At 32.1% G+C, this 21,714-nt stretch overlaps 3 protein-coding genes across 5 annotated transcripts; 2 read left to right on the top strand and 1 right to left on the bottom strand.

Moving 5' to 3' along the window:
* The first annotated feature begins 2,765 nt into the window (after positions 1-2,765).
* Positions 2,766-4,538, top strand: LOC107941346 (transcription initiation factor TFIID subunit 8). The gene is made up of 2 exons (XM_016874904.2): positions 2,766-2,962; positions 3,050-4,538. Exon 2 carries the CDS (start codon positions 3,092-3,094, stop codon positions 4,223-4,225), a length of 1,134 nt encoding a protein of 377 aa, XP_016730393.1. The 5' UTR covers positions 2,766-2,962; positions 3,050-3,091; the 3' UTR covers positions 4,226-4,538.
* A 5,040-nt stretch (positions 4,539-9,578) lies between these two features.
* Positions 9,579-14,114, bottom strand: LOC107941345 (ubiquitin-like domain-containing CTD phosphatase 1). 3 transcript variants are annotated; one of them, XM_016874903.2, is made up of 8 exons: positions 13,938-14,114; positions 12,650-12,893; positions 12,297-12,509; positions 12,118-12,199; positions 11,933-11,999; positions 10,831-11,016; positions 10,645-10,702; positions 9,579-10,178 (listed from the first exon to the last, which is right to left on the bottom strand). In XM_016874903.2, exons 2-8 carry the CDS (start codon positions 12,720-12,722, stop codon positions 9,988-9,990), a joined length of 870 nt encoding a protein of 289 aa, XP_016730392.1. In that variant the 5' UTR covers positions 12,723-12,893; positions 13,938-14,114; the 3' UTR covers positions 9,579-9,987. The 3 variants fall into 3 exon arrangements, with proteins under 3 accessions (XP_016730392.1, XP_016730390.1, XP_016730391.1); XM_016874901.2 differs by having other exon boundaries at positions 12,297-12,893; XM_016874902.2 differs by having other exon boundaries at positions 10,013-10,178; positions 10,645-10,752; positions 12,297-12,893.
* On the top strand, positions 13,670-21,363 carry LOC121221085 (eukaryotic translation initiation factor 3 subunit M). The gene is made up of 10 exons (XM_041101554.1): positions 13,670-14,412; positions 14,501-14,630; positions 18,686-18,821; positions 18,900-19,112; positions 19,224-19,362; positions 20,138-20,288; positions 20,373-20,482; positions 20,555-20,652; positions 20,729-20,798; positions 21,048-21,363. The coding sequence occupies exons 1-10, from the start codon at positions 14,320-14,322 to the stop codon at positions 21,135-21,137; spliced, it is 1,230 nt and encodes a 409-aa protein (XP_040957488.1). The 5' UTR covers positions 13,670-14,319; the 3' UTR covers positions 21,138-21,363.
* Positions 21,364-21,714: the final 351 nt, after the last annotated feature.

The following is a 21,714-nucleotide window of genomic DNA, read 5'->3' as shown; positions in this document are numbered from 1 at the left end:
TTAAACGCTTATTGACTTACCTCAAATGTCGTCGACTGTTAATTCGACTATTCGACCACTTTTGTCTTTCCCCGATCCAAATTCGACTTCTTTAATTCTTGATCTAAATAAATTCAAATTAAACTTATTTAAACATTATTCCATCAAATTTAACCTAAATTCACATAAATGGGAAAATTGCAATTTTGCCCTAATATTTTACATTTTTCACAATTTAGTCCTTTTTTTTGCACAAAACACAGAATATTCCAAATTAATTTTACTATAGTATGGCCGAATACTCCCTAATCTCATATAGGTCCTTGTATTTCATTTATTTCACATTCTAGTCCCTCAATTTAATATTTTCTTAATTTAGTCCTTAATACACATTTTTATAAAAAATTACTAATTATAACATGAAAATCTAACAACATATATTTATTTTCCTCCCATTAACATCATAAAACTCAAGCATTCATCAATGATTCATTTCAAAATTATCCACAATTCACAAAATTAAGACATGGGTTTTAAAGTATACGAAGCAACGATCTCAGAAACATAGAAATGATCAAAAGCCAAGCAAAATACATACCAAATTTTAGCTTCCAAACTGCCGAATGTTTAAAACACCAAAGGTGTTCTTTGTTCTTCAATTTTCGGCAAAACCAAGCCAAATGCATGGCCACTTTCATGTTTTATTTTATTTAATACATATAAATACTTAATTTACTATTTTAACCTTTATTTATTCATTTAAAATCCACTAACATTTGTCTATAATAGTCCACTCATAATTTATTTGGTATAATATCAACATAAGGACTCCACATTAGAAAAACCATAGCAATAAAGTACTTTAACAATTAACTAGCCATTTTTGCATTTTACGCGATTAAGTCTTTTTATCAAATTAAACACACAAATGGTCAAATTAATTTACGAAAATTTCACACAATCAAATTCAAATATCACAGACACGGAAAATAATACTAAAAATATATATATATTTTTAGACTCGGATTTGTGGTCCCGAAACCATTGTTTCGATTAGGGTCAAAATCTGGGTTGTTACAAGTCGAGAGGGCAATCTTATGGAAGTGTGATCAAAGAGTCCCACAAAATCAACTCAGGATTAAGCATTGTAATGTGGCATGTATACAGAGTCTATCATCCACTCAGGATTAAGGTATGTCACACTATGAACTTGACAAGTGAATAAATCTATCAACGGATTCAGGACTATTCTACTTGGATCTTGTCCAATATACTGTTAGTTCGGTCAGTCACATCTATGTCCCTATCTTTTGAGAGTCATCCGCTCCTATGCCCAAGACAAAGCATCTCCCCAATTGGACTTGTTAGACGGAATATTAGTCTTTCAATCAGTTTGATCATTTCCGATTAGACTAATGACTTGTTTAGGTTTATCTATTAATACAAGTTGTTTTTTCGTATTACGATCTGACCACATAATATCGCTTAGTATTAGTTAAATGTTAGATAACCAATGAACCAATATTTGCTTTCATTTTACCTTGCGTGCAAAAACCATTGAGGACAATATAAAAAAGGTAATAATGTAATTTATGGATAATTTTATTAAACCAACCTGTTAAAAAAATACAAGTATACAAATGAATATACTACACTTAGGGCATCAGATCCAACATAAATATCACAAACCGGCTCAATTTTGAAATATTTTAAACTTCTGTTGTAACTGTAAAATCATTTTTAACCGATTTTTCCAACACAATGTGCTACGTTACCATACTCCGATGTGTGCATAGCACGACTTAACCAACCAACAAACCAAATGCATAAAGCGCAACTATATGATACTCCTGAGTGCATATAGCAACTCGCATACGCAATGTTTAGAGAGCTTTATATCCTATAGCATGTCAACTATAATCGATAGCTTTCCTAAATTATTTATAGGGGTTCTTATTATGATTCCATTAATAAATAAAATTAAATATATTCATTTTAAAAATCAAATATAATTCATACTCATGAACAAACAAATAACATGAATTCATCAATTAATCTCACAAAATAAATCAATATCAACTAATAATTAATTAAAAATAATTAGCAATATGATTAAATTGAACAAGTAAAACTACCAACAAAGGCTTGAATTTGCAATTAGCCCAAAATGTAAAAGCACAAATAGATTCCCTTTCTTGTTTGCAATACAATCAAATGTTAATTGTTGTTGTTACAATTTCATGGTACATACATAGTCCAATCTTAAGAAGATTAGCTCTAAAAGACCAAGAATAATAAATTCTTTTACCATAGTCAAGGACTCATTCAATATCGTTCAACACCCAAGAGTTTAGAAATAATTCATCAACAAATCACATACACAATAATTAAATTACTATTAACTACATATTCGTTTATTATATATTTGGGTATTAATTTAATGAATAGATTGATTGAGTCTTAACTCGATTGGTATGAATATTGTTGCTAATGCAAAAGGATGTGAGTTTGAGTGCATTGAAACGCATTATCCTCCTATTTATGAGTTGGGGAGGCGTGTCCAATATCTTTTTCTAAGTCCGAAAACTCTCAAAATTTATATCAACTTATGGAAATTGATTTTAGGAATAAAAGTCTTTCCTTAAATTCAATTTATTAAAAGTCTTCTCTTAATATCAACCAATTTGATTTCGATTAAAATTTATAATGAAATTATTAAAAAAACAATTGTAGGATTAGACGTGAAGCACGTGGGCTGAAGTTTGAAGAGAATAAATTCTAGATATCAATCACTGCTCTTCATAGTTCCGACACCATCTCTTCTTTCCGTTTATAAAAACTAACGCCCAAATCCTCCATCTCCAAGGGTTTTAATCTAAATCTAAATCTAAATCCCCCAACTTTTGAAACCTAAGATTCTAATTTCAAACCCTACTTTCCCCAAATACCCGCTTCAGTTTATCAACCGTCAAAAAAAAAAAAAGGTAAGCTTTCGGCCTCCATTTCTCTTTTAATTCTTTCCCGATACTTCTTTTTTCTATTGTTTTAATAATTTTGTTCTGATTTCTTTAGATAAATGAACATGAAATGATACGAGGAAGAATTATTGAACATGAACAATGGGTGTTTGGAGAATAGAAAAAAAGAACATGACAATTCACAAAAACGGCCAAAGTCTTACAAATTCGGTAGCAAAAGTGACGATTTTGCCCTAGCAATCGCGAAGGTTGCAGTGGCGCAACTATGTGAAAGCGTAGGGTTTCAGGGTTTTCATCTCTCTGCTTTAGAAACCTTGTCTGATATAAGTGTTAGGTATATTTACAGCATAGGGAAAACTGCGAATCTTAGTGCTAATTTAGCCGGGAGAGTGGAAGGGAATGTGTTTGACATTATTCATGGGTTAGAAGATTTAGGATCAAATTTAGGATTCTCCGGCGCGTCCGATGTTGACCGCTGTGTTGTTAGTTCAGGGGTAGTTAAGGATATTACTCACTTTGTCGGTGTTTCGGATTTTATCCCATTTGCTTATGATGTTCCCGGATTCCCGGTTGTTAAAGAGTCGACAAAAACTGGGAGTTTTTGGGAAAAAGAAGAAGTTCCTCCTGGGGAGCATATACCGAGTTGGTTGCCTGCTTTTCCTGACCCTGAGACTTATGAGACTCGGTTGAGTGTAGAGAATGAAACGATGGGTGTTTCTAATGGGAAGAAGACTGAGTCTGAGTTAGAAAGGGTTGAAAGGAAGATGGATCGGTCATTGTTGAATTTGCAGTTGCGGTTTGCTCATAATGAAAATAAAGGAGGTTCTTCACATGGTAGTGGATATGTTGCTACTGAGAGCAATCCGTATCTTGCTGCACCTTTGCATGTTGGGGAAAAGGAAGTGTCACCGGTTGTTCTTCCAACTAAGCTTTCAAATGAAGTGGCTTTGAGAAATCCGGTTCATGTCGATGTGGGAAACCATGTTTCTGTGTTGGAGACATTTGCTCCTGCCATTGAAGCAATGAAGAGTGGGTTATGTGATTCTGACAATGGAAAGAAGAAACTTCTTTATGATCAGAGGCCTACAGTGCGTTTTAAGATTGGAATTGGAAAGAAATCCTTAGGCACAATATCAGATTTCGGTTCACAGAATGAGGAGGACCTTCTGAAGATTGCCTCTTGGTTTGGAAACGATAATGAAAAGGATGACAAGAAAAGACGAGTGGAAAAAATTCTGAAAGAATCTGTAGAAAGCTCCAAGGAATAAGATTCAATTGTAAACTAGGTTTGTTATTATCAAACTTTGTAGACTTCTTGGTGACCAATCTAGAAATGGACAGTCAAACAACTATAGAGAAGTCTCCAGCTTTGACAAATTTCTCGAGGTATGGACATAACAGTTTCCATGATTAGTTCTAATTGAGAATCTTGTTTTTTTCTTCATGTCTTTGTCTGATCATGGATTTATCGGTTTTCTCACTCAACCTGAATCTCCATATGTACACTATGCTCGCAATTGTTAAAGTTTTGTACCATATTGTATTGCCATTTGTTATTAATGAAGGCAGGTTATGGCGTCACATGCTTTCTGAATTTTTAAGTTGAAACCGAAGTTGGAGAACAGTTATTATTTGCTACAATCTTTCTTTAACTTGAATCATGTTGTACACTACTATAAATAAGGCTAAATCCAAAAACTAGGACCCAACTTTTTAGGGGTTGTTCATATAAGGGCCAAACCTTTCAAAGTGTTCATATAAGGGCCTAACTTTTACAAAGTGTTTAAATAAGAATTTTTCACGCACGTCAACCCAATTTGTTGTAAAAATTAGATGAAAGTTTATGTATTTAGAATAAAATACATAACAATTCAATCCGATGTTGCTTGAAAAGAAAGCAAATAATAAAAACATTATTTGAAACTTGATATACGTCATTTGAGAAGTACTTATTTGAGCACTATTGAAAAGGTTTGACCCTTATTTGAGTTTTTTTCGAAAAGATATGGTCCTTGTTTGATCATTTTGAAAGGTTTAACCTTTATTTGAGCATTTTTATTCAGGTTAGGCCTTTATATGATTATTTTGAAAGGTTTGATACTTATATAAACAACTCTTAAAAGGGTGGGCTTCAATTTAAGCATTTAGCCAATAAATAACACGGAATCTGAATTTTAATTGGTTGACGAATAAGATATTGGGATGTACACTATAGGATGAATCTCTATTTCATATTAAATGGCCTTGTTGAGTTGTTTTGTTGACACGTTGATGATAACCTCTAATGACTAGTTATGACTATCTTACTTTAACTTAAATATCCTTGCTCAACATATGCTTAGACATGAGCATTGGGATACAGTCCTCCTAGTACCCAAAAAACACATGAAATTTTCGGGAGCTCGAGTGGGACATATTTGAGTAACATAGTATATGGTTGGCAGACTAAAGCTGAATGGTGAGGCTAGGTAATAAACATAATGATGGTAAAGTACCATGGAAGCTCTTGTATTAGGAATTAGATTACATTTTACTTATTTTTTTTTTAAAAAAAGGGGGCTAAATTAATCCTTATATGATAGATTAAAAAGTAAATTGGTTATTCAGTTAAAATTTTTATCCATTTTTACTGTTAAAAATTGGAGCATGTACGTCAAAATGAGGTATACGTGGTAACTGTCTGGTTATTTTGTCAGTTACATCAATTTTTCATAATAAAAATGGATGAAAATTTTAACAAAGGATTAATTTGTTCTTTAATTTAATGTATAGGGATTAATTTGTTCACTTCTTAAGTAGACGGGGTAAAATGTAATTTGATTTTTAATGCAGGGACTTCTACTGCATAATGATTACTACCTTGTTACTTGCCTGGAATCGCATATGATGCATTAACCCACGTTCTGATTTATGTATAAACTAAAAAAATAAGCTTGATGCTTTCATGTGCATTTTAGAGTTACTTTTAGACTAGTGAGTTATGTTACCATAACTCAAATCATTTTTCTTCAAATTTCTATATTCTGCATAAATCCTGAAAAAATTGAATGTGCCCCTGATGGACACTTCCCTGTTTGTTTGTTTTTTTATCTTCATGAAGTACCAATGTTTGACGCCTAACATACTGGAATCTGCATCTAACATTTACGCTTAAATTCGAATAACATAATAACCATTAGATCAAGAGAATGAAAGCAATAGTTTCTTAACATAGTGCACTGCTTGTTTCAGTGTTTTTATCAGTTCAAGACAAACCCAAAATTAAAATAACAAATGTGATCTTTATGGTAATATATCTTTAATTATTATTTATATAAATAATGTTATATTTTGTGCTTTTTCATAGTAGATAATAACCATTTAATTATATGGGTTTGAGGATTAAATTGATAGAAATTTTAAATGTGGAGGGTTTAATTTATTAAATTATTTAGAATTAAGATCAAATTAATATAATGTGTAAATATTGAGGACTAAATATGTTATCATACCAGTTAAAAAAAATCACATTTATTGTTGTCATAAATCATTTAACGGAGAGTGACTAAAATAGAAACAATCTAAAACGGTAGTGCCAAAATTAAAACTTCTTATAAATATAGAATATTTAGAAAAAACAATAATACAAATATATAATTTCTTTTATTGCTTTGCTTTGCTTTCCTTTTCTTTTCCTTTCTCTTTTTGGTTTAATTATGTTGTTTGTCTATGCTATTAGAAATTTTGAAATTTAATCCCTTTTTTTTTAATTTTTAGAATTTAACTCCTCCATCACTGATTAAAAAATTAAAATCCAAGTAGTAATATATTTATTAGACTTCTATTGATTTTAAATATACGTAATTTAAATATTCAATAGTTTTATTTAAAAATGAAATTATAAATTTGAATAAGAGTTTTGAATTGGAATTTACTTTTTAAGTTAAACAAGTAAAGAGACTAAAATTCTAAAATTAAAAGTAGAATGATTAAATTTTAAAAATTCAAAAGTGTAAGGACGGATGGATAATTAAACCTTTCTTTTCACACCTTTCCCATCTACCCAAACTCTAAAAAAAGGTTACTTATCAATCCAATAAACTATTAATCATATTTTATTAAATGAAATTAATTTTCAATAAGTGGTATTAATGAAATTAATTTAATAAATTATTAATTTTCTTAATTAAATATTGTTTTATGAATTCGAAATATCATAAATTTATAAACTGATTACTTGAATTTAATAACTCATGATAAATTAATTACTTGAATTTGTTAGATTTATGAGTTTCATAACTAATCACGTGAAAGAATGTGAAATAAATATGCGCCTTTTTAATTCTGTAGCAATATGTTGTTATATATCTATAACAACTATCTCTTTACAACGGATAGAATCTCAACAAACAAATGGAGCCGTTATAAATAGAGTTGATTGCATTTGAAAATTATTGAACTGCTATCATTTGTGATTTCATTCTTTGCTTTTAGAAATATTTGATAAAATATTAGTCCAGCCCTGTTAACTACACACTATAGAAACTGCTAAATCTTTCGCTTCATCATGCTCAGGGGGCGGGCTTAGACCTTGATCCTCTAAAATATAAATTTTTTTATTTAGACAATTTAAAAATTTTAAATTAATAAATGTAAAATTACACTTTGACCCTCTTAAAAATGATAAAAATTTGATTTGATCATTTAAAAATTATAAAGATATATGTTATTCAAATGGTAAAATTATATTTTTACTATTGTAAAAATTATAATTTAATTTTGACCCCTAAAAAATACTTTTGGCTTCGCCCTTGATTTGCTCCAGCTATTTTATTTTTCTTTAGGACATAATTGTGAAACTATGAGAAACAGATGTGGGCTTTTCTTTTTCTTAATTAATTGAACTATGCTTTTCTTATTGGTATAATGATTTATTTGGCCCCTCAAATTTTATAAAAAAAAATCATTTTATCTCTTCGTTTAATTTTTTTGTCTATTTTAATCATTTTTTATATAATGTCTAGAACTACCCATAGCCTCTCCCCAATCCATATATAAAGAACAATGCGCTTCAACGCACTTGAACCCATGTCCTCTTGTATTGGCAATAATGCCCATGCCAATCGGTCATCTCTTTTAACCCTTAAACTTGTGTATTTTGTCAGATCACTCAAAATGGATGAAAAAGTTAGAATTTTTCAACTTTATTGATGTGACATACATGTAGATCACCATGTGAATGATATATCAGCATTTAATTAATTTTTGTAATTTTTAAGATTAAAAAAATTAAAAAAATATTTTTAAAATTATAAAAATATTTATTGAACTTTTAAAAATTAATCAAAAATATTGACATGACATATACGTGGCAATCCACATGTATGCCACGTTAGTAAAGTTAACGTTTGTTAATTTTTCTATTCATTTTAAGGTGATTTTGGCAAAAAAAAAAAACCCGCAAGTTCGAGGTTAAAAGAAACAAAAAATTAAACAAAGAATTAAAATAATTTTTTTTACAAAGTTTTAGGGTTAAATAAGACATTATGTCTTTTTTATTTAAGCTTTCTTTTTGTTACTTAAATTATAATTTCTCTACTGTTATCTATATTAAAAATAATCACTTCAATCAATAAAAACCCACTATGCGTCATTTTAAATTTATATTACCACTTACATGAAATTAAAAATATATTAAATTAAATTATTTTTAGTTTTCATTCTCTCTCTGGATCGCGCTTCCTCTATAAACTACCCATGGTTTTTTCACATTTTAAGCCAAAAAAGAATAAAAATTGTGGGGAAGAGAGTAGAAAATAAAAGAAAAGAATGGGAAAAAAAAACATGAGTGGTTGGAAGAAGAGAGAGAATGAAAATAAAAAATAATTTAATGAGTATTACAATTGTAATTTCAATTTCTACTTGTAGAAGGATTGGGTATAAAAGCTATTGACGTTGGATTTTAGAGATATTTATTTTATTTTATTTCATGTTTCCTTCAACTTTTGCTCTTTTCAACTATGAAACAAATGTAGCAAGCAATCTCTTTGTTACATATTTATGAAATATACCAGTCAAATCATAGGTATAGACTGTAATTATTTTTTTCCCGTTATAATTAGTGTTACTAGAATCACGAGTGTTCATCACTATTCATAATTACAATTAAATTTACCTCTGCTTTCTAATATAAATTTATAAATGTGGAATGTCTTTAATTTAAAAGGTGAAAGCTTTGACTAGGAAGTTTGAGGAATAGATAGTTAAATTTATTGAATTATTTAGAACTAGAGCCAAATTAATAAAATATGTAAATACTGAGGACTAAATATATTATTAAACCAATTAAAAAAGAAGCTTTTTGTTATCAATTTAACACGAATTCAACTATACCAATTAAAAAAAAATTTTCTTTATTATACTAAAATTTTAAAATTAGGTGACCAAAGCAACAACATCAACATAATTGGATGGCCATTTGACTTGAAAATATTCTTTTCTCAACACAAATCCAACTATATCTATGCATAATACACATTTCTCTAAGTTCATCGATGGAAACTCATCTTGAAGCAATCTGAATGAATAGGAAAAAAAAGAAACCAAGTATTAAGGTTCCAATGACATTATAATAACCCACAATAAACAACAAGATGACCCTGTTTTATAGGATCACCATCCTTTAAATCTCACTTATGTCAATCTCAATGAATACATAAACTTATTATCCCAAAAAGAAAAATAATAACAATGTAACAGCCAGGTCACAACTCGTATTTTGCTCCACTGAAGTAACCAGAAAGAAAAATATTGTACACTTCAGAAAAAAAACTGGAAAAGGTATAATGGTAACCAGCTGTAAGTGATCCAACAAAAATACCAAATTATATAAGCATGGAACAAAAACAAAGCAAAATGTTAGCAATGAATCCACCCTAGGCCTTTGGTTTTTAGGGTTTCTGTAATTTTTTTTCCTCCCCCCCCCCCTTTTTTTCATGTAAGTTACTTATGCTGAAGTTTCATTTCAGGTTAACAGAAACTGAACTAGAAGTTAAGTCGGAAGACCCACATCATTTTGTAGTTCGGACTGAAGACATGTATCGATTACTTGGCTGTAGAATCCCCAATCTTGGCTTCTTTCAGTGATAGCTATTTGACCAAGTGGATTTTGCTCGACAAAGTTCTGTACATTATCAGCTGAAGCTAGTCTTTCCAAGTAAACTTTAAGATCACCTCCGTCACCTGAAATACACACAAAAAAGAACCAAGTTATTCAACATTCTTCAAATGATGGAACTTGACAAAACTAGGTAAAAGTACCATAAAGTCCCTTATACTAAGAGTTGGATTGCATTTTGTCCCATTTACTAAAAAATTAGGCAAATTAATCTCGATACGGTAGATCAAACAACAAATTGGTCATTCTAAAAATTCAATCCATTTCTACTATTAAAAATTGGTCCTAGACATCAGCATGTGGTAAATGTGGCACACCAGTGTTATTGTCTAGTTATTCTATTTACCACGCCAGTTTTTACTGGTACAAATGGATGAAATTGTTAACAAAAAGGACTAATTTGCTCTTTAATCTAATGTATAAGGACTAATTTGCCTATTTTTTGAGTAGAGGGGGTAAAATGCAATTTGACTCCTAGAGCCTCCATAGTACTTTTACCACAAATGTAAATAATTCCAAAAGTTGTTTTACCTAATGAATTATCCTTCATGTCGAACTTGAATGAATGAGGAAATATTGCAGTATGTGGCTGCAAAGATTAGTAGAAAATCGAAAAATATATATATATATATCAGGGACCTATGTTAGGAAGACAAAGGAAAATATTAGTGATCTAAACAAAAAAATAAAACAAAATGAAGTAGTCCGTTAACTTACGGGATTAAGCAGTGCTTTGTAGGGAGAATCATCTATCAACAACGTGTTTGATTCGTTATAATATCCCTTCTCCCATGCAAGATCAGGGTCATGTTTTTCCCAAAGCTTCCTCAAATCTTTAAAAACCAAGGGCTTATATTTATGCCCAAGAGTATTGAATTGTGTCGTGGTGCAGTAAGACGAATCCTAATAAATATTGTGCATAAAGCAAATGAATCAGAATTGGAACTGTTCCCAGTTTAATTGCATATAAAATCGTAGTTGATGCAAAAAGCATTAATGAAATTAGACCAGTACATTTGTATGTACCCAAATAATCTTCAAGAATTACGACATATTACTTCATGAACTGTTCAAGCACGGCATTACTACTTAGGCACTCAATATCTTCTCATGCTATCTCTTTATCTTAGCTCTTATGTAAAATGGTGTCAGAAAAGCAACTAATCCTGAAACTAAGGAAATTGAATTTCGTTACTCATTGGGTTTTTTCTTCTTTATGGAACAGAAAGCAAAGGTTAAATGGCTCGAAGATTCAATGTTTGCTCTTGCTAGTGATTGACCACCAATCAGCTGGAGCACTTTCTAGGCAGGGACAACAAGATGGCCTTTTTTCCTTTTCTTTTCCTGAGAATTCTAAGCAAAGGTTAAACAGCTCAAAGATTCAGTCTTTACCCTTGCTGGTGATCGAATATCAATCAGCAAGAGCAATTTCTTAGATGGGTACCAAGCAGGCCATTTTTCTTCTTTCTTTTTCTGATAATACAAAAGCAAAGGTTAAACAGCTCGAAGATTCAATCTTTACTCTTGCTGGTGATTGAATACCAATCAGCAAGAGCATTTTCTTAGGTAAAGGGACCAAGCAGGCCTTTTCTTTTCTTTTCTGAAAATAAAAATCAAAGGTTAAACAGCTCGAAGATTCAATATTTACTCTTGTTAGTGACAACCATCAATCTTGACTGCTTTTAGCTTGAACATTTTCTTAACTATAGATAACGACAAGGCAATGCTATCGAAGATGACTTAGAAAACAAAAACATAAAGAAGAATTATGCAGATTGCATGGTTTAACAGAAAGTAAAATGAAACAGGCCATAATTACCCAACAAAACAGCAATTTTTGTTTCATATCTCCCATCAGAAAATCAATAAATCTTTCCACATTTTTCCTGCAAAAGTTCAAAATTCCAGCAACTAAGATGATACATCAATTCTCCATGGCAACAATCTAGCACTAAGAGAAGGCAATAAATTATTTGTTTCCAAAAGAAAAAAAATGAGAAGTACCTGTTTCTTGAAGACCAGATACCAACTTCAAACCTCTCACAACAGAACTTCAAAAAATCATCACAGTAGGGTCTCTTAAAAACTGGCAGAAAAGAAGCAAATTTCCAATTAGTTTTAAAAATATTTAGAATGCAAAAAGCATTAACAAGCATATAAAGTTTTTGAAACCAAGTTCTTACCTGCCCGTCCTGCAACAAGTGCATCTGGAGTGCAATCAATTGAAGGATTATAGACTATATCGGCAAGTAACCCATTCAAATCAAGAACAAGCAGCTTTTTCCTCGATTGACTAACAGGAGGTATAACAATAGCAAGAGATACATCACTTGTTTCATTTGCATCAAATGAATCAATCTTTTCTTCACTATTCCCTTCATCCGATAGAGTTGGACCTGAAACAGTATTCGTTTGATCAGTGTTAGTAAGGCCAACTTCCTCAGGATGCTTATCAATCTGACTTTGATCACTACAGTCCGAGGAATCAAGCTGCTCCATCCTTTTCCTAAACTTGGTTTTCTTTCTAATCGCTGACCTTGTTTCTGAAAAAATCTGGGCTGCATCCTTGCCTGTCTCGAAAGTTCCCACAAATGAAGCTTGCGACTCATTTAATTCTACAAAGCTACCTTGCATTTCAATATTGGCTATTGAGAAAGAATCAGAATTAGTTGAAAACCCATGGTTTTCATGCAATGATCGTTTTCTATCATTTTCCTTAACCAAGTCAGCCTCCATGTTTCCCCCAACCTCCTCAATTCATTCCCTTTTTTGATAGGGCCCTGCAATAAGTATCAAATGACATGATGAAGCAAACTTACTAATATAACATGCAAACTTCATGCTCGGCGCTATTAGTTAACCATTCATGATTCCACATAAAATTTTCTCTTCGTTATTTAGGAACAACCAAACAATTCAATGGATTGGATATCTAGGCAAACAGTCTCCCATACCCAGAGTCTAAAATACAAAAATAGTCTAAATGCTAAAATACATATTCTAACTCAAGTCATCCAGTTAAATTATGAACAATCTACAGAACACATCTATATGTTCCAAGTTTATAAACTCACATGACCTAGCAAAAACATTATAGTCCAACCAGCTTTTTGTACTAAGATTCAAGTATGGAGAGTTGTATTATACCCCTATGTTGCTTGGACTAAGGATAAATTTTTTGTATTCTTCCATAATTTTAAAGGGGCATACCCTTCTATAAGTCGGACACAGATAGTTCAAGGATAATGAAGAGTCGAAGGAACATAGTTATACCTTTTAGTTGTTGATTTATCTAACTATACAAACTTAGTATAACTCAACATTGGGTTTCTTATCATAGTTAAACCAACATGAACAAATAAAAGTGCATAAATCTGGTAAAACAAATAGTTTTTGAACTCCACTGCTGTGGTGTATATAAAAAATAATTGTACTCCAATCAGGGTGGAAGCCAGGGTTAAATGGTATAATTTCACTTTTAATCCCTTTCAAAAATTAACAGTTTAATTTAGTCCATTTTAACGAAAACAAATTGCATTTCTATCCTCTCCAAAAAGTCAATCATTTGAACACACACAAAAAAAATCATCTTCTGCCCCCAAGTCCTTTTTAATTTTATCTTTGCCTCAACACAAAATTCCAGGCTTTTCCGTGATTACAATAGCAAATCCGTTCTTAGAACAAAGAATTAAGCTTAAGAAAGAACATGTAACAACACTTCAAATACACAGAGAGAGACCCATAAATCCTAACACAGGGTATGTTAAAAACCAAAAAAGTAGGTATTAAGAAGAAGAAGAAGAAGAAGAAGAAGAAGAACAGACCTCTTAGAGAAATGGGATTCAGTTGTTGATGTCAGAGATTGGGATTTTGTAGAAAAAGATAAACGACTTATTAGTATCCTATAGATCTTACTTTTCTCTTATATCTACCCACCGCCCCCTCTCATTATTACTTTGGGTTTAAGCTACTTGTAGACGACGCCGTTTTATGATGAATACTTTCAGTTCTTTTGGATCTGGTCTGGTTTTTAACTGTCCGTACCAATCCAAATTCCTTAAAAATATAACTAATATCTTTAAAATAATAATGACTTAAAAAAAAAAAACTGAGGGTTTTCCACTCGCTCTCTTGCTGCTCTTCTGTCTGCTTTGTCGCCCCCTACCAAAGCGAAGCCAGGGTTTTACAGAGAGCTGCAAAACGACAATGACCACAGTCGTTCCAACCTCCGAAGATGATCCCGCTCTCGCCGTCGTCCGCTTCACGTCCGAACTCGCTTGGGCCGATGCTGGTCCAGAGGTAACCTCAATTTATTTTCCAAAAAGAAATTCTTAAATCAGAAATTTCAAATTTTCATTAATTTTGTTTTGCTCAATTATGGTGGAAGGTTGCGGAGCCGCAAGTGACGAGACTTTGTATGGAAGCGCAAGAGTGTATAGTGATGGGAAGACGGTTGGATTTAGCTTCTTTGATGCTTACTTCTGCTGATTTGGTGTTTTCCAAGGTCTCTGATAAAGGTACAAATTACCCCTTTTCTTTTTTATTTATTTGAATAATTTGGGAGATTTATGAATTGAGATGAATATTATTTTCTTAGCTTCATTCGCGTTTCAATGAAGTTTGTGGAATTCTTAATATTATGTCAAGTTGTTGCATTTTCTTAAAGCGTGTTTGGAATTACAAACAAATAATGTTTTCAAAAATCTATAAATTAAAGATTCAACTTTCTGGAAAATAAATGGTTGGTTTTGATTTTCTCCAGTTTTAATCATTTGAGTACATAACAGCTACCAAGTCTGCAACTTCTTTTGACAAAATAGTTGAGATCTTTCAAACTAAGTTTTATTTCTTACTTCTTAGTGCAGTAGATCGAACTTTTGTTTTGAAGTCACTTGTAACTTCTATTTATTTATTTGAGTTGCAATGGCATGGAAATGGATTCAGCTGGTGTTGTTAAGGCATGCGCTTAGGCCTTTTGCCTTAGCGATGTTGTCAAGGGTGCAGGGTGCTCTCTAGGCACTAGGACCCAATGTTGCCTCTAGGTGTAAGGCAAAGAAAGAAAAAAAAAAAGAAGACTCCAACTTGAGTGAAGTAAAGCGCTATATGTACATGGGTGAAACTTTGTACGTGTCTGTCTATGAATTTATCTATGTATATATGTCATATATATACATATAAAGCTCTATATATATATGTGATATATATATCATATATATGGTCTACTTTATCTACAAAACATGTAAATTTTTTTGTTGGTCAAGATGGTCCATTTCTATGTTGAATACTCAAATAATTGAGGAATATAGAATTGGATTCTATTCCTTTCTTACCAGTGAAGATATATCTAACAAAAATGTGAAAAATAATAGAAGTTAAAGGTAACCTTGGTTGGGTGGGCTTTTCTTTTTTGTGCCTATTGCCTTGCAAAGAGTGCGCTGAGGTGGACCAAGTGCATGCTTGATCAATTATCAAATGGACCTCATGAGAAAGGGTCTGAGGCGCTTTTGTTGTCTAATGCTAAGGCACGAGGCGTATGCCTTACAACACTATACCTTAGTGCCAGACAAGAAAAGCAATGTAGACCACTTTAGGCAAGTTGCATTTGATAATGAACATGCGTGATGTGCCTAGCCGACAGATGAAAATGGGGTGGAACTTATGTTACTTGTGTTCAGGTGTGAGTGATGCATATATGTATCTGACACAATCATGGTTAGATTTTTCTATGTTTTTTCATGCATTTGGAAGATCTTTGGAGGGTATATCCTTGTATCCAACTATTGGACACAAGTGCTGAACATGGGTACTTAGAGAAAAATGAAGAGTTCGAGCAACATAGGATGGGACTATAATTTGCCCCCTTCTTACTTCCATTTCTCCCACTCATTAAGCTCATTTAACTCATCCATTTTAACTCTCTCAAAATGTTGACTTTTCACTTTAAGGATGCATGGTTGACTTTTTTAATTTGAGCCTTCCAATTTTAACTCTCCTATTAACTCCTGTATCGGGATCTTTAGGTTCCTTTTGAACGTGCCAAAGGTCTCAGTCTATTTTACGAGACTCAATTTAAGCAAAACCTTGGGACTTAGATTAGGGATAATCGAGTTTTTGGTGTCTAGTACAAAATTAGTTGTCTAAAAAATGGGCCGGTGGTTTTCATTTATGCTGTGAAATTGGAGCCTCAAGATATAGGTGCAAATGTAAGAGAGCTTGGAAATTTGAACTCATTTCGAGAGGCAACAACAAAAGGTGAAAATGAAAAGAAGGGAAAGAAAAGTGTGAATAAAGAAAACAAAACAAGAAGAAAGAAATGAAATGAGTGAAAGGAAAAAAAAAAGAAGAAATAGGAAGTTCCTAATGGAAAGAAATGGTTCTTGGTTTGCCTTCAAATAGTTATTTGGTCTAGACTATCCTTTCTTTTGTAGCCTTGAACCCTGGGTTACATTTTGTGCCTTTAAATCCATTTTGATCATACATGATTAGCTAAGTTGAAGAATTTGTCGTCAGATTTTATGCCATCTATTAGAACTAAAATTGAATTTTGGGAGAGATTTGAATTCTCAAAATGGTAACACAATAAAAAAAGAAAGAATGCAATTCTAGGGTAAAAACCCAAAGTGGGTGGAGTTTAAAGCAACCCTGATTTTTTTATGCCACCCATAGAATTCTTGAGCTTGTGTTGAAAGAGAAACCCAATCTTCGAGGAGTTAAGTAATGTTTAAGATTTTTTTTTTATGCCACTCATATAATTCTTGAGCTTGTGTTGGAAGAGAAACCCAATCTTGGAGAAATTAAGAAACCTTTAAGATTTCTAAGGTAAAACTTCAGTGTTTTAACTTCCAAGTAATGTAAAAAGGGGTTTTGATTTTTTTTTAAAAAGAATTTTGTCTTTGAAAATTCCTAATTTTTCTTAATATTTGTGATTGTTTGGATGTTATGGTGTTTTAGATATATTGTTTGACATTGCTATGTTATTGTGAATTGTTTGGATGTGTTTATTTGTGATTTTTGGCAGTGTTGTGATGTTTTGGATACATTACTTGAAGTTGCTATTTGATTATGAGTTGTTTGGATGTGGTTGTGCTTTGGATAATTGTAATCTTGCCTTAGGCGCTGATTTAGATACTTTGGTTTAAAATGAGTCCAAAATATAAAATTTGACTGGATAGATTTCAATAATCTTAATCAAACTGTTTTTTCAATGTTAAAGAGTGATTTTTGGCATATTGAGCTAAGGATTTTTCTTGAAATCAGGCTACATTCTTTTATGTATATATATTAAAATCTAAACTCATTTTAATGAAATGAGTAAAAATTATATGATTTTTAAAATGGATGGTCCCTTGGCCAAACTTTGGGGAGGCCAATCTTGAAATCCTTGGCCAAATTTGTCGGGGAGGAAGAACTTGCAGTTTTGCCTTTTTAAAAATCTGAACTCCCATTTCTAAATTTTCATCTAAATATGATTTTAGAATTCAAAATGCAATTTTTTTTAATAAATGGACAGTCCCTTGATAGAGATTTTAGGGAGGGGAGTTCTAAATTCTCCTCTGTCGAGCTAATGGAAGAGGAGTTTCAAAATTCCCCTCGATCGAGCTAATGGGGAGAGGACATCCAAGTTTTTCTTTTTTAGATCCTGGGCACTTATGAGGTTCAGATTTCTCAGGAAGTTGGAAAAATTATTACACATGTTACTTTAGAGTTCAATCTGTTTCACTAAAACATTTGGATACCTCTATAGGTGTTTGAATACTTGTGTAGAGAGAGATACACATGAAAAATGTTTTTTAAACCATATACATATATGTGTGTAATTATTTAATTGTGATAATCTATTATTAACATGTTACAGTCTATTCCTGAGTTAAAATAATGGGTCCTCAGCTGCCATGTCAAAAAGGATTACATTGATTATTATTAGTAAAAGAATTATCCTTTGCAAAATCAAATGAGTCATACTTTTTTTTAAAAATAATACAAAAATGATTTTCATATTTTGCTGATTATTGTGAAATATGAAAAAAGTGTTCTTTATTTCCAAAAAGAAAATTTTAAGTCAATTGGAATTAGAAAATGGAAGTGCCATGGACTTCCAATTGCCTTTCTAAAATAAAACCTTTAATTCTCAACAGTCATGACAATCTATAGTTAGTAAGGTACTGTTTTTATTACTGGTCATCGTGGGTGCTAATACTTTTCTCACACCTAATGGTGCTCTGGAACCCGATTTTTGTTTTGTAGACCAAAAATATCTTTTTGGTAATCTTCAATTAATTTAAAACTTTATTGAAAGGATAAATTCTATATGTTGCCAATCGTACTAAAGGAAAAAGATTGGTCGTGGCTTTATATTATTTTCCAAAATTCATCTCGTGTTTCAAAAATCCATTATGACATAAGGGTTCTAGTGCTTAGAGTGCGCCTAACAACACAGATTCAGCTGATAACATTAACATTCCTCTCCTAACTTTAGATATATTATTGCTGCTATATTGCTATTGTGAAGTTATAAATTTGCATTGAATATCTAGTTTTATAAAAAAAGTAACTTTGTTATTATCTTTTACAGATCTTGAGTGCATCTTTACTGTTATCTGCAATCTTGCCTCGAAGCTTGAAAATCTAGATGAATTTGAGGTGGCAAAACTCGTATCAACGAAAATAACTCAACAACCAAATGACAAGCCTGCACTGCGTTTAAAGATGTAATGAGTAATAATGATCCAAACTTCTAGCTTATAGAACTTTCAAGGCTTTCTCTAATGTTGACTTTCTCTTTCCAGCTTGTTTAATCTCTATAATTTGTTGGGGGCCCCAGACAGCCGGTTCTTCGTGTACATGCAAGCTTTAAATTTGGCTTTGAATGGGAAAGTTGTTGATCATATTATACCTTCTTTTAAAAAGATTGACTGTTTCTTGAAAGAGTGGAATATTGGGGTCAAGGATCAAAGGAACCTTTTCCTTACCATTGCAAATGTACTTAAAGAAAGCAAAAGGTATAGAGGAACCCAAAGCATAAATTCATGCCTGTGCCTATTATATATTTTCTTTCATATTGGATGCACACTTACATATACTTCAACTTCGTGCTTGTCCTGCAAATCCAGCTCCGGAAAGTATTCTTTCAAATTCTTGACCAAGTACTTGGCAACTTTCGCTGGTGAGGACTCGTATATAATTAGTGAAGCCAAGGAGGAAGCTGTTCGTTCTGTCATAGAATTTGTGAAGGCTCCAGACATGTTTCAGGTATTTTACTATCATATTAATGTTGTAGATCCTAGCTGATCCGAATGCAAACATTTCTCCATTTTATTTGCTTGAAGCTCAGTCTTCTCCTCATGAAGCACACACACTAGTAAGAGCTAAAAAATAATTTGTACCATATTTCTATGAAACGGTTTATTTCCTCGCCTGCTAAGGGTCCCATCCAATTTCTAATGAATGAAGATAACCATCAATTCTGGTATAACTAGTACCTATTTGTTTTGTCACCATGAGAGGGGATGATTGGGATTGCTTAAGCAACTCACAATGGAGCATATGGTTTAATTAGATGCAAAGCGAAGAATCTTACCAAGGCTGGACATCAGCACATCCTCTTGAAAAGTAGGGTGCCTTTTTATATATGTAATATGTAGCATATAAATATTCTGTACGGAATATGTTGAAATTGATTCTAAATTGTGATATAATTTGATGAATTATGAGCAAATCCAACATCTTTCTAGATAGAGCCAATCATTAGTTCCCAGTCGTGGGGCCTGTGGAATCAGATACATAAATCAGTTAATAAAACAATACCCATCTCAAAGATCTTATAAAAAACAAACCCCTACTTCGCTGCCCTCTTTTTTTTTTTTCTTCTTTTTTCTCCTTTTCTTTTTCTGGGTTTACAACTTTTCTCTATGGCTTCCATCTTATAGCTTTTCTAAGATTTGGCTTATTTTGTTTCCATTTTATTTACTGCATTCTTCTTATTTAAGCTCGGGGTTAGTTATTAAATTTTGTTGTCCTTTTGTAGTGTGATCTATTAGATATTCCTGCTGTAGCACAATTGGAGAAGGATTCTAAATACGCATTGGTCTATCAGCTTCTGAAGATCTTTTTGACCCAGAAGTTGGATGCCTACCTCGAATTTCAGGCTGCTAATTCGACCTTAATGAAAAGTTATGGTAATGTTTTATCTTTCTTTTTACCTATTATAATGGGCTATATCATGGGCAAATTTGATATTATTATTACTTTCCATGGTTCAGGTCTTGTTCATGAAGATTGTATAACAAAGATGAGATTGATATCATTGGTTGATCTTGGCTCAAATGAATCCGGACAAATTCCATATGCTCTCATCAAGGATACTCTTAGGGTAAGTTTTGCTTAGCTATCTGTTGACCACATTTGATGCATGATGCCATAATCTAGGCTTTTTTCTTTGCAGATCAATGATGACGAGGTGGAATTGTGGGTTGTTAAGGCAATAACTGCTAAACTAATGGACTGTAAAATGGATCAGATGAATCAGGTTGTGATTGTAAGGTAAGCTGTTAGTTCTCTCTTTCTGGTGATGTGTGATTTAAGTTTGTCTGGTTTGATTTCTTCATTCAACATGCAGCCGCTGCAGCGAGCGCATTTTTGGCCTGCATCAATGGCTGTCTCTTCGATCAAAACTAGCAACATGGAGGGTAAAGTATTTCATACAATAGATGCTTTGTTTATTATTATTATTTTTAATATCGAACCGTTTGAAAACTCGTATTTTTGTTGGTCATAGTTGAAAACATATCCCCGTTGTTTCTGCTTGTCCGTAATTACTATCTGCATCAGATTAATCTTTTTTGTAGTGAAATATTATCGTGTCCAAAGCAGTATGAGTCTCTTATTTTATTGAACTTGTGTTTATACTTAGCAACCCAACCCATTTCATTCACCAGGGCAATGTTGCCAGTCTTATCAGCACCATTAAAGCAAACAAGGTTGTTGAAGAAGGCTTACCAGCGGGGCAAGGTACAACAATTTGTTAAGTCATTTATATCTATTTTTTTAAAGCCATTTTTTGTTAGATGATCTTGTTTATCCGCAATAGATCCGGTTGTGAGTAGGGCAAAACCATTTTATTCAAACTAGTTGGTTTTTCCTTAAATCATATGATCTAGTTGTAAAATTTTGACACTGCAATTCTTGATCTTGTTTTGTTTACAAATCTACCAATGCTAAATTTAATCTAGATACGGATGGATTACTTGTTCAGGCCTTGTGTGGGTATTATTTTTTCATTTCTCAATATTGTTTAAGGTATTAATAATTGGTAACAGTATCGTGGAGGCCTTTGTAGTAGAGGTTGGATTGCATTTTGCCCTTTCTACTAAAAAAAATGGGCAAATTAGTTTCTATATATTAGATAAAAAAATAAATTGGTCATTTATTTAAAAATTATTTGTTGCTTATGTTACAAATCGGCCTCTATACGTCAACATGAAGTACACATGATATGTCATGTGCCATTGTTTAGTTGTTCTGTTAACCATGCTAATTTTTAATGATAGAAGAATTTGTTAACGAATAGTATTTTTATTATTAACGATTCTTGATATATTAGAT

This window comes from Gossypium hirsutum, chromosome D09 (genome assembly GCF_007990345.1).
Source record: "Gossypium hirsutum isolate 1008001.06 chromosome D09, Gossypium_hirsutum_v2.1, whole genome shotgun sequence".
Lineage (NCBI taxonomy): Eukaryota > Viridiplantae > Streptophyta > Magnoliopsida > Malvales > Malvaceae > Gossypium > Gossypium hirsutum.
Note: the sequence above shows the minus strand (reverse complement) of the source record. Positions and strands in the feature narration are given on the sequence as shown.

Excerpts from the sequence above, each read along its gene's own strand:
- LOC107941346 (XM_016874904.2), top strand. The coding sequence starts at position 3,092 with ATGAACAATGGGTGTTTGGAGAATAGAAAAAAAGAACATGACAATTCA.
- LOC107941345 (XM_016874901.2), bottom strand. The coding sequence starts at position 12,849 with ATGGAGGCTGACTTGGTTAAGGAAAATGATAGAAAACGATCATTGCAT. Across the intron at positions 12,200-12,296 it reads ACTTGTTGCAGGACGGGCAG|TTTTTAAGAGACCCTACTGT; the intron begins GTAAGAACTTGG and ends CTTTTCTGCCAG. Across the intron at positions 12,000-12,117 it reads ATCTGGTCTTCAAGAAACAG|GAAAAATGTGGAAAGATTTA; the intron begins GTACTTCTCATT and ends GAACTTTTGCAG.
- LOC121221085 (XM_041101554.1), top strand. The coding sequence starts at position 14,320 with ATGACCACAGTCGTTCCAACCTCCGAAGATGATCCCGCTCTCGCCGTC. Across the intron at positions 14,413-14,500 it reads GGGCCGATGCTGGTCCAGAG|GTTGCGGAGCCGCAAGTGAC; the intron begins GTAACCTCAATT and ends TTATGGTGGAAG. Across the intron at positions 14,631-18,685 it reads TTCCAAGGTCTCTGATAAAG|ATCTTGAGTGCATCTTTACT; the intron begins GTACAAATTACC and ends TATCTTTTACAG.